The 13,018-nt window shown below is 40.2% G+C and overlaps 1 protein-coding gene across 1 annotated transcript in view; it reads left to right on the top strand.

Annotated features, from left to right (window-relative positions):
• Positions 1 to 13,018, top strand: part of ADAMTS16 (ADAM metallopeptidase with thrombospondin type 1 motif 16) — a 290,702-nt gene that overhangs the window by 79,306 nt on the left and 198,378 nt on the right. Inside the window, exon 4 of the mRNA XM_049858762.1 lies at positions 2,268 to 2,550. Within this exon, the coding sequence (XP_049714719.1) occupies positions 2,268 to 2,550 (283 nt within the window). The remainder of the gene's footprint in view (positions 1 to 2,267; positions 2,551 to 13,018) is intronic.

Here is a 13,018-nt window from a genome sequence, read left to right as displayed (position 1 = left end):
CCATCTCATCCAGTATATTCCTCTTTTTCACTGACTTTACCAAGTATGATGTCCTTCTCCAGGGACTGATCCTTTCTGATAACATGTCCAAAGTAGATAGCTAGGTGGATGTAGCCATCTTTGCTTCTAAGGAGAATTCTACGTGTACTTCTTCCAAGACAGATTTGTTTGTTCTTTTGGCAGTCCATGGTATATTCAGTATTCTTCCCCAACACCACAATTCAGAGACATCAATTTTTCTTCCTTACTCATTGTCCATCTTTCCCATGCATATGAGGCAATTGAAAACACTATGGCTTGGGTTGGGTGCATGTTAGTCTTCAAGGTGACATCTTTGCTTTTTAACACTTTAAAGAGGTCTTATGCAGCAGATTTTCCCAGTGCATTGCATCATTTGATTTCCTGACTGCTGCTTCCATGGGCATTGATTGTGGATCCAAGTAAATTGAAATCCTTGACAACTTCAACCTTTTCTCTATTTATCATGATGTTGCTTATTGGTCCAGTTGTGAGGATTTTTGTCTTCAAAATGGTGTACTGCTGTGAAAAACATTTTGGTGGTTCCTCAAGAAGTTAAACATATTAGGAAGCATTGACTATCTCCTTGTGGTGATGGAAAACTTGGCAAAGGACACTGGTGATGATGGTACAACATGATTAATGTAACTTATGTCACTGAATTGCTCATGCAAAGAATGTTGAATTGGCCATCTAAGATACTCCAGTGGTCCCACCCCATATGGAGCAAGGGAGAATGAAGAAAACCAAAGACACAAGGGAAAGATTAGTCCAAACGACTACAAATAACACAGCCTCCACCAGACTGAGTCCAGCACAACTAGATGTTGCCCATCTACCACCACTGACTGCTCTTACAGGGATCACAATAGAGGATCCCAGACGGAGCTGAAGAAAAATGTAGAACAAAATTCTAACAGACAAAAAAAAGACCAGACTTACTGGTCTGACAGATTGGAGGAACCTCAAGGGTATGGCCCCCAGACACCCTATCACTCAGCACTGAAGTCACACCTGAGTTTCACCCTTCAGCCAAATGTTAGACAGCCCCATAAAATAAAATGAGACTAAATGGGCACACCAGCCCAGGGGCAAAGACAAGAAGGCAGGAGGGGAAAGGAAGCTGGTCGAATGGAAATGGGGAACCCAAGGTCAACAAGGGAGAGCGTTGACACATCATGGGGTTGGCAACGAATGTCACAAAACAATATGTGTATTGATTGTTTAATGAGAAACTAATTTGTTCTGTAAACCATCTAAAGCACAATAAAAAATGATAAATTTATGGATGTGTTCTATATATTTTTACAATTAAAAAAATCAGGAGAAAAAAGTTGTTACTTTAAAAATTAAAATTCACCTCTCAATTTTGCCCCCTTGAAAATATTTTTTACTTTGTTCATGACACTTTCATTGTTATGTTTTACAGACATTTTTACTGTTTTTCCCGTCAGTTCTTTCCTATTTCCTTTAATGTCTTGCTTAGAAGGCCTCCTTGACTCCCTAGTATATTATCTCCCGCTTTCTTCTGGGTCAATTTTGGTAAGTTATACTTTTCTAGACAGTGGCACATTTTATTCATTTTTTAATCTTTTTTTTTTTTTTGGTGAAACTTTACGCAGCCAATGATAAGCAATTTCAATAAATCCTACATGTACCATTAGGTGATGTTGATTATACTCCAAGCTGTGCTACCATTCTCACTGTCCTTTTCCAAATTACCCTACCACCGGTACCCTCAACTCAGTGCCCCACCCAGTTCCCCATCCCACATTTTGAGTTGTGGTTGTTGATTTGATCTCGATCTATATTCATTTTTCAATTCATTTTAACATGGTTTTGCAAATTATTCCATTAAGAGTCTTGTCATTCCATCTTTTTATCTGGAATTCCCTTCCTCTCCATGTTAGTATTTAAGTTGGTGTACACATGCTTTCTCTTCCATTTTGCGATTTAAATTAACTGATTTTGGTACATTCCTGAGCCTTCTCTCTGCCCCTGGAGTCCCAAACCATGGAACACCACCTCACAAATCTTACTGTAAGGATGCAGGTGTAGGTTGTGTATGGCGACCTTTCCCTTTCCTAATTCTCAACCAAGGTTTTTGACCCCTTTCAGCTTACAATCTTCCTGGAAGGGAGAACATGATTAGTAGAGGATAATAAAAATTGCAGTGGTTAGAGAAATGGCCCTGTCTTCAATTTGAAAGCATAACGTTTTTTTCTTTCTTCTCCTTTGTTTTTTTCCAGTCAGGCATGATAAGAACACAAGACGCAGATTACTTCTTAAAGCCACTTCCTTCATACCTCCCAGGGAAGTTCAATGGCTCTGCCCAAGGCGGCCCGCACTCCCACATCCTGTACAGGAGATCCACAGAGCCCCGAGTACAGAGGAGGAGTGAGACCATGATGACCCAGAGGAGGCGGAGCCTGGGGCATCGCCACCACTCTCGCCATGACAGTCAACACCTTCGCAATGGCTCTAAGCTCCGGCACACACACAAGCAGCATTTCTGCGGAAGACGCAAGAAATGTATGTAAGGGCGCTTCCTTCATTTATTTAATGATTCTGTCATTTATGTGGGAGCCTGGGTGGCACATGCTGCTAACCTAAAGGTTGGTGGTTTGAAGCCACACAGCCACTCCACAGAAGAAAGGCCAGGTGATCTGGTTTCATAAAGATTACAGCCAAGAAAACCCTATGGAGCTCAGCTCTACTTGTAATCATGGGATAGCCATGAGTCCGAATTGACTAGACGGCAATGAATTTGTTTTCATTTAGACAAGTCAATGGAACATTTTGAGTTTTCTTTGAAGTATGTCTGCTGACGAGGTACGATTTATTTACACGTGGTTAAACTAAAGCAGTAATTCCAAAGAAAGTCCATTATCTGTAGCTGCAGTATAAAATATCTCTCTGTTTGGATAATACATGTTCGTGATTTATTTATTTATTGAAGACCTCTGTTCCTTAGACAGATTAAATGACACAGTGCTCAGAAGTAAGGGGTTTGCTGTCAGTCTTCAAAAGAACCCTCACAACCCTACCCAGTAATTCTATATAGTAAAGGTTTAGAGTCAGGAAAACCCACATAGTTTTCCTGCTGAGGTCATCTTTATATATAGACTTGACTCCACCACATCAGAAGGACAGGTTATGCTTAATATAATTTGCCTACAATTTTTCCCCAAGGTTTTAGATACATCTTTTTTTTTTTTCGTCAAGAGACATTTAGGAGGTGATTTATAATTTACATTTTTTATAGGAAATGCTCCCAAAGTCAGAAATAGGAGCTCAGTGTTTACTGGAATTTCCCTTCAGCACCTTCCTCCACCTCCCCCGGCGAGACTGGGGAAAGCCCAGCCCTCCTCCCAGCCAGCATTCCCTGTTTGGCCGGGTCCATTGGCTGCTATACCCAGCACCCCAAAACAGAGGTGGGCATGTTACAGGTGCCCAATAAGTAATCAATAAAGGGAAAGAGTGAGAATCACTTGTCACCTACAGCTAAAGAAAAAGCACTATTTAAACTCCCAGCACCTGAGTGGCATTGACCCATCGGTGTGGTTGTTTAGGTGCCGTCTGGCCAGTTCCAAATCACAGTGACCCTGTGCACAACAAAACAAAACACTGCCCGGTCGGGCACCACCCTGATGATGGTCGTTAGATGTGAGTGCATCGTTGCAGCCACTGTGTCAATCCATCTTGGCAAGCATCTTCCTCTTTTTCACTGACCTTCTACGTTACCAAACATGATGTCCTTCTCCGGGGACTTGTCCTATCTGATAATACATGCAAAGTACATGAGGTGAAGTCTCACCATCCTCAATTCTTAGGAACACTGTGTCTGTACTTCTTCCAAGACAGACTTGAACCCATGGTGCACTATAAATAAAAGCCCTATGCTACATTCACATGCTCTTAGGAAACTCAAGTGCATATGAATTTAGGCAGTGTGCTGGGTCTGTGGAAGGCAGCAAGGAGAACTCAATTAAGAACCAGTAGAGTTGAACAGAAAGAAAGAAGGGGAATGAGAACGAGAGCAGAGCAGGCTAAGGCATTGGCGGGGTCAGAGCCAGGATTCGTGCTGGCAGGGCTCACATTGGGGGTGTCACAGGTGCTGGGACTTGGGCTTAGACCTAGAATGGCCAGTAGACCCACCAACCTGGGTCCAGGGATGAAGAATGGGTAGGGCAGCCTGAATCTCTTTGATAAGCCAGACCAGGGTCTGCAGTTAAGGCTGTAGTGAGCCCCGAGAAAGCCTAGCAACTCAGACAATTCTGAAATGAGTGTGAATTCTTGTCTGAAGGTGTCCCAAGACACTCAGGCCAGCAACACAGCTATGGCACAGCTGGGCATACACAGACGGCCCTACAGAAATGCTGGTCAGTTTGATGTGGGTGTGTGTGCATGTGTGCAGGCATGTGTGCATGTATATATGTGCACATGTGTATGTATGTGTGTGCATGTGTATAAGTGTGTGTGTTCGTGTTTGTCCGTGTGTGGAGAACTCTAATGCCTTGAAAGGGGTTTCAGAATCTCAATAGTGGGGTTGATGAAAGATAATTATTTGAAAAAGACTGTTAAACACTATAATGAATTTTACAGTTGGAAAATGGAAAAAAAAAAAAAAAAACTAACCATGTTGTCATAACAAAAATAGAAAACTAGAAAAGGAAAGCTCCCCTTGCCTGGCAAGAAGACATTAGTAGTCGACATGGTGCTATTTCCGGCCCCTCCTGGGGGCCTGCGGCAGTCCTGTGGCCCAGGCCTGTGTGGCAGCAGAGCTGTGTGACCCCGGCTCCAGGCTGGAGCATAGATTCTCAGGACCTCTTGATCCCTGGGAATGGATGTTTCCATGATGTCCATGAGGATTTGGGACTTCCCTGGAGGAATATGGGTCTCCCCTTGGCTAGGCGGAGTTCACACTTAGAAGGACCCTTCCCTATTGGAGCCTCTGGTTCAGAAAATGAGAGATTTGTGTGCATTTATTTAGAGCAGCTACCTGGGCAAAAAGGCAAACAAAGGCAGAGAGATATTGCTTAAAATCAATACTGAGGCTCAACCTCAGGCTTATAAATCTGGTGTGCTTCAGAGCTTCAGGCAAGACCTGACAGTGAGGTCTTAGCTAGGACTCATGTGCTTCGAATCTCAGAAAAACTTGCAAGTACCATGTTTGGGGTAAGTAGCTTGCCCTGGGGCAGTGGTGGTTCAGTGGTAGAATTCTCACCTACCCCGCAGGAGACCGGGGTTTGAATCCTACCCTATGCACCTCATGCACAATTACCACCCATGTGCTGGGGGAGATCTGGGTGCTGTTATGATGCTGAGCAGATTTCAGGGGAGTTTCCAGACTAAGACAGACTAGGAAGAAAGGCCTGGCAATTGACTTTTGAAAATCTGCCAGTGATTTTCTACACAACTGTCCAATCCTGTTGTGTATGGGATGCCCATGAGTTGGTTAGACAGCAGCTAACCACAACAACATTTTGCCCTGAGGGGCTTGTTAGGACCATGCCCACTGAGACTCCCACCCCGTGGACATTTTTCCTCCAGTGGGAGTTAAAACCAAGGGCTCTGGGACTATGCCATCAACATCTGACACCCATTTCCAACATGTTCTAGAGAGAAACCTTGAGCAGGTTCTGTTCATTCCTTGTGCCTTGGTGGCCTCATCCTCAGTGGCCACGATGTGGGGCTGTTGGGAGACCAAGTTACACATAGAAAGGTCTTGGTGAACTTGGCATCTATGTAAATTACATGAATGTTAACAGTACGTAACTAGTGATCAGCAGACTGTAAGCCAGTGTAATTACTTTCCTGCAAAAGGTTCATTTCGATTTGGTAGTATTTTAGTAGAGAAAAGTAAAATGCTCAAGTTGGACTTGAGAGTTGGGTGTGGGTACCAGGCAGACAATATAGATAGCATCTGCTAACAGTGTGTTCCAGAGTCCCTGGGTGGTGTAAATGGTTAATCTGCTCAGCTGCTAACCGAGAGGTTGCTGGTTCAAGTCCACCCAGAAGAGCCTTAAAAGAAAGGCCTGGCGATCTACTTCCAAAATATCAGCCACTGCAAACCTTACTGAGCACAGTTCTATTCTCACTCACATGGGGCCGCCAGGAGTCAGAACTGACACTATGACAACTGGTTAACAATGCACCCCACAAGTACAATTTGTGCAGTTTTGGGTTGCATACCACCTAAATATTGGGACATTTTGTAGTCTACATTCATATGACTCAATTGTAACCATGTTTTCTAAGGCGTCCACTAAACCTGATTTTTTTAAAATGTTTATTGTGCTTTAAGTGAAAGTTTACAGATCAAGTCAGTTTCTCACACAAACACTTATATACACCTTGCTACATACTCCCAATTGCTCTCCCCCTAATGAGACAGCCCGCTCCCTCCCTCCACTTTATCTTTCATGTCCCTTTTGCCAGCTTCTAACCACCTCTGCCCTCTCATATCCCCTCCAGGGAGGAGATGCCAACATAGTTTCAAGAGCCCACCTGATCCAAGAAGTTCACTCCTCACCAGCATCCCTCTCCAACTCACTGTCCAGTCCAATCCCTGTCTGAAAAGTTGGCTTTGGGAATGGTTCCTATCCTGGGCCAACAGAAGATCTGGGGGCCATGACCACTGGAGTCCTTCTAGTCTCAGTCAGACCATTAAGTCTGGTCTTTTTACGAGAACTGGGGGTTTGCATCCCACTGTTCTCCTGCTCCCTCAGGGGTTCTCTGTTGTGTTCTCTGTCAGGGCAGTCATCGGTTGTAGCCAGACAGCATCTAGTTCTTCTGGTCTCAGGCTGATGTAGTCCCTGGTTCATGTGGCCCTTTCTGTCTCTTGGGCTCGTAATTACCTTGTGTTCTTGGTGTTCTTCATTCTCCTGTGATCCAGGTGGGTTGAGAACAATTGATGCATCTTAGATGGCCGCTTGCTAGGGTTTAAGACCTCAGATGCCACTCTCCAAAGTGGGATGCAGAATGTTTTCTTAACAGATTTTATTATGCCAATTACTTAGATGTCCCCTGAAACCATGGTCCCCAAACCCCCAACCCTGCTGTGCTGGCCTTCAAAGCATTCAATTTATTCAGGAAACTTCTTTGCTTTTGGTTTAGTCCAGTTGTGCTGACCTCCCCTGTATTGTGTGTTGTCTTTCCTGTCACCTAAAGTGGTTCTTATCTACTATCTATTTAGTGAATACCCATCTTCTACCCTCCCTCCCCGCTCTCATAACCATCAAAGAATATTTTCTTCTCTATTTAAACTATTTCTCAAGTTCTTATAATAGTAATTTCACTCAGCATAATGCCTTCCAGATTCACCCATGTTATGAAATGTTTCACAGATACATCACTGTTCTTTATCGATGTGTAATATTCCATTGTGTGAATCTACCATAATTTATGTATCCATTCATCTGTTGACGGGCACCTTGGTTGCTTCCATCTTTTTGCTATTGTAAACAGTGCTGCAATGAACATGGGTGTGCATATATCTGTTCGTGTAAAGGCTCTTATTTCTCTAGAATATATTCCAAGGAGGGGGGATTGCTGGATAAGTTGGTAGTTCTATGTCTAGCTTTTTAAGGAAGCACCAAATCAATTTCAAAAGTGTTTGTACCATTTTACATTTCCACTAGCAGTGTGTAAGTGTTCCAATCTCTCCACAGCCTCTCCAACATTTATTATTTTGTGTTTTTTGGATTAATGCCGGTCTTGTTGGCGTGAGATGAAATCTCCTTGTAGTTTTGATTTGCCTTTCTCTAATGACTAATGATCCGTGAGCATTTCCTCATGTATCTGTTAGCTACCTGAATGTCTTCTTTAGTGAAGTGTCTGTTCATATCTTTTGCCCATTTTTTAATTGGGTTATTTGTTTTTTGTAGTTGATTTTTTGCAGTATTATATAGATTTTAGAGATGAGGCACTGATTGGAAATGTCATAGCTAAAAACTTTTTCCCAGTCTGTAGGTAATCTTTTTGCTCTTTTGGTGAAGTCTTTGGGAAGTCTTTGGGTGAGCATAGGTGTTTGATTTTTAGAATCTCCCAGCTACCTAGTTTTTCTTCTGCATTGTTAGTAATGTTATGCACACTGTTTATGCCATGTATTAGGGCTCCTAACATTGTCCCTATTTTTTCTTCCATGATCTGTATCATTTTAGATTTTATGTTTAAGTCTTTGATCTATTTTGAGCTCGTTTTTGTGCATGGTGTGAGGTATGAGTCTGGTTTCATTTTTTTTTTCTGATGGATATCCAGTTATGCCAGCACCATTTGTTAAAAAGACTGTCTTTTCCCTATTTAACTACTTTGGGGCCTTTGTCAAGTATCAACTGCTCATATGCAGATGGATTTATGTCTGGATTCTCAATTCTGTTCCATTGGCCTATGTATCTGTTGTTGTCCCAGTTCCAGGTTGTTTTGACTACTGTGGCGGTATAATAGGTTCTAAAATAAGGTAGAGTAAGGCCTCCCACTTCATTCTTTTTCAGTAATGCCTTATTTATCGGGGGCCTCTTTCCCTTCCATATGAAGTAGGTGATTTGTTTCTCCATCTCATTGAAGAATGTCATTGGAATTTGGATCGGAATTGCATTAAATGTACACATTGCTTTCGGTAGAATAGACATTTTTATAATGTTAAGACTTATTATCCATGAGTAAGGTAAGTTTTTCCACTTATGTAGGTCTCTTTTGTTTTTTTGCAGAAATGCTTTGTAGTTTTCTTTGTATAAGTCTTTTACATCTCTGGTAAGATTTATCCCTAAGTATTTTATCTTCCTGGGGACTACTGTAAAAGTATTGAATTGATGATTTCCTCTTCAATGTTCTTTTTGTTGGTGTAGAGGAATCCAACTGATTTTTATATGTTTATCTTTTATCCTGATAATCTGCTGAACTTTTCTGTTAGTTTCAGTAGTTTTCTTCAGGATTCCTTAGGGTTTTCTGGGTATAAGATCATGTCATCTGCAAATAGAGATAATTTTACTTCTTCCTTGCCAATCTGGATGCGTTTATATATATATATATATATAGCCTAATTGTCTGGCTAGGACCTCCAGCACAATGTTGAATAAGAGCGATGTTAAAGGGCATCCTTGTCTGGCTCGCGATCTCAAGGGGAATGCTTTCATGCTCTCTCCATTTAGGGTGATGTTGGCTGTTGCCTTTGTTGCCTTTGTATAAATGCCCTTTATTATGTTGAGGAATTTTCCTTCTATTCCTATTTTGCTGAGAGTTTTTATCATGAATGGGTGTTGAACTTTGTCAAATGCCTTTTCTGCATCAATTGATAAAATCATGTGATTCTTGTCTTTTGTTTTATTTATATGATGAATTACATTAATTGGTTTTCTAATGTTAAACCATCCCTGCATACCTGGTATGAATCCCACTTGGTCATGGTGAATTATTCTTTTGATATGTTATTGAATTCTATTGGCTAGAATTTTGTGGAGGATTTTTGCATATAAGTTCATAAGGGATATAAGTCTGTAGTTTTCCTTTTTTGCGGTGTCTTTGCCTGGTTTTGGTATCAGGGATATGGTGGCTTCATAGAATCAGTTTGGGAGTATTCCATCCTTTTCTACGCTCTGAAATACCTTTAGTAGTAGTGGTGTTAACTCTTCTCTGAAAGTTTGGTAGAACTCTGCAGTGACGCAGTCCAGGCCAGGGCTTTTTTTTTGTTGGGAGTGTTTTGATTACTTTTTCAATCTCTTCTGTTGTTATGGGTCTATTTAGTTGTTCTACCTCTGTTTGTGTTAGTTTAGGTAGGTAGTGTGTTTCTAGGAATTCATCCATTTCTTCTAGGTTTTCTAATTTCTTAGAGTACAACTTTTCATAGTGATCTGATACGATTCTTTTATTTTCAGTTGCATCTGTTGTCTGTTGTAGTGTCGCCCATTTCATATCTTATTTGGGTTATTTGTTTCCTCTCCTGTTTTTCTTTTGTCAGTTTGGCCAATGGTTTATCGATTTTATTGCTTTTGGTCTTGTTAATTCTTTCAATTGTTTTTCTGTTTTCTCTTTCATTAAGTTCTGCTCTAATTTTTATTATTTCTTTTCTTCTGGTGCCTGAGAGTTTCTTTTGTTGCTCTCTATTTGTTCAAATTGTAGGGATAATTCTTTGATTTTGGTCCTTTCTTCTTTTTGTATGTGTACATTTATTGATATAAATTGACCTCTGAGCATTGCTTTTGCTGTGTCCCAAAGGTTCTGATAGGAAGTGTTTTCATTCTTATTGGGTTCTATGAATTTCTTTATTCCATCCTTAATGTCTTCTATAATCCAGTCTTTTTTGGGCAGGGTATTGTTCAGTTTCCAAGTGTTTGATTTCTTTTCCCTGGTTTTTCTATTATTGATCTCCATTTTTATGGCATTATGTTCAGAGAAGATGCTTTGTAATATTTCAGTGGCTTGGATTCTGCTAAGGCTTCTTTATGACCTACTATGTGGTCTATTCTAGAGAAGGTTCCATGTGCACTAGGAAAGAAATTATACTTGGTTGCTGTTGGGTGAAGTGTTCTGCATATGTCTATGAGGTCATGTTGGTTGATTGTGGCATTTAGATCTTCCATGTCTTTATTGAGCTTCTTTCTGGATGTCCTGTCCTTCACAGAAAGTGGCATGTTGAAGTCTCCTCCTATTGTTGTGGAGCTGTCTATCTCACTATTCAATGCTGAGTTTGTTTTATGTATCTTGTAGCCCTGTCATTGGGTGCATAAATGTTTAAAATGGTTATATCTTCTTGGAATATTGTCCCTTTAATCATTATATAGTGTCCTTATTCTTTATGATGGATTTAACTTTAAAGTCTATTTTGTCAGAAATTAATATTGGCACTCCTGCTCTTTTTTGATTGTTGTTTGCTTGATATACATTTTTTCCATCCTTTGAGTTTTAGTAAGTCTAAGGTGTGTCTCTTGCAGGCAGCACATAGACCGATCTTGTTTTTTAATCCATTCTGCCACTCTCTTACTCTTCATTGGTGCGTTTAGTCCATTTACATTCAGGGTAATTATGGATAGGTATGAATTTAGTGCTATCATTTTGATGTCTTCTTTTGTGTTTTATTGACAGTTTCTTTTTCCCACTTAATATTATGTGCTGAGTAGATTATATATTGTCCTTTCCTCATATTCGTTGTTGTTGATTTTGTTTCTGCTGAGTCTCTATTTTTTTCTTGTCTTTTATTATGAAGTGTAGAACAGTTTTTCTCCTTTGTGGTACCTCATTATTTACCCCTATTTTTCTAAATTTAAACTTAACTTTTATTTCTTTGTGTCACCTTGTCTTCCTTTCCTTATCGAAGATCTATGACTATGTTTCTTAGTCCCTCTGTATTGTTTTAATGTTGTCTCCTTTTACATAATAACATTGCTTTTACTCTGTTTTAAGTTTTTTTTTTTTTTTTTTTATTGTTTGTTTCTGAAACCTTGCTTTGTTTTTTTTAATTTCCCTGTCTGTGTTGACTTCTGACTGCTCAGCCCAGTGTTCTCGTCTTGGATTGTTACCAGATATTATTGATTTCCTAACCAAAGAACTCCCTTTAGTATTTCTTGTAGTTTTGGTTTGGTTTTACGCATTCCCTAAACTTCTATTTATCTGGAAATGTCCTAATTTCACCTTCGTATTTAAGAGACAGTTTTGCTGGATATATGATTCTTGGCTGGCAATTTTTTTCCTTCAGTTTTTTATATACATCATCCCATTGCCTTTTTGCTGCCATGATTTCTGCCAAGTAGTCTGAGCTTATTCTTATTGTCTCTCCTTTGTAGCTGAACTTTTCATTTATCCCTAGCTGCTCTTAAAATTCTCTCTTTATTTTTGGTTTTGGCAAGTTTGATTATAATATGTCTGCGTGATTTTCTTTTAACATCTACCTTACGTGGAGTTTGATGAGCATCTTGGATAGATATCTTCTCATCTTTCACAATACCAGGGAAGCTTTCTGCTAACAAATCTTCAACAATTTTCTCTGTGTTTTCTGTTATCCTTCTCTGTTCTGGTACTCCAATCACTCATAGGTTATTTCTCTTGATAGAGTCCCACATGATTCTTAAGGTTTCTTTTTTTTTTTTTTTAATTCTTTTATCTAATATTTCTTCAAATATATTAGTGCCAAGTGATTTATCTTCTAGTTCAGAAATTCTGCCTTCCACTTGCTCAACTCTGCTCTTCTGACTTTCTGTTGAGTTGTCTACTTCTGTAATTTTATTGTTAATCTCCTGAATTTCTGATTGCTGTCTATCTATGGATTTTTCCAGCTTATTAAATTTTTCATTATCTTTCCAAATAACCTTTTTAATTTCTTCAGTTGCTTTATCTGTGTGTTCCTTAGCTTGTTCTGCATATTGCCTCATTTCCTTCCTGATGTCTTGAAGGGTTCTGTATATTAATCTTTTGTATTCTGCCTCTGGTAATTTCAGGAATGCACCTTCATCTAGAAGATCCTTTGATTCTTTCTTTTGAGAGCTTGTTGAGGCGATCATGGTCAGTTTCTTTATGTGACTTGATATTGACTCTTGTCTCCTAGCCATCTATAAGTTATTGTGTTAGTTTATTTTATGTTTGCTTACTGTGTCGTAGCGTCTTGCTTTGTTTTGTTTTGATATGCCTCAATGGGTTGCTTGAGTGAGGTAGCTTGATTATTTTTGCCTTTGGAGCTCTGACATCCTGTCCCTAGATGGTTAGAGCCGTTATCATGTGTATCAGTTTAGGAGTCCATTCAGTTTTCTTGTATGAGTTTAGCTCAGGTGTGTAGGTAGCTGATCATCGAGTGTGTGGTACAGGCTCTGTCTTAGTCTTAGAGGGGCAGGGGTGATTGGTGTAGGTACCAGTTTCTGGTTGCAGCAGGGAGTCACACTCTGAAGAAGTCAGGGGGCTGAGAATCATCCCCCAGGTGTCTCTGAGGAAAGCGTGTCCCTGATCCCTAGAACGTACAGGTGGGTGGGTTCTGCAGACAGACCATGGGCACCCAATGTTTTTGGTTGTAAGG

Source organism: Elephas maximus, chromosome 2 (assembly GCF_024166365.1).
Source record: "Elephas maximus indicus isolate mEleMax1 chromosome 2, mEleMax1 primary haplotype, whole genome shotgun sequence".
Lineage (NCBI taxonomy): Eukaryota > Metazoa > Chordata > Mammalia > Proboscidea > Elephantidae > Elephas > Elephas maximus.
The sequence above is the reverse complement of the archived record's forward strand: the minus strand, read 5'-3'. Positions and strand labels throughout refer to the sequence as shown.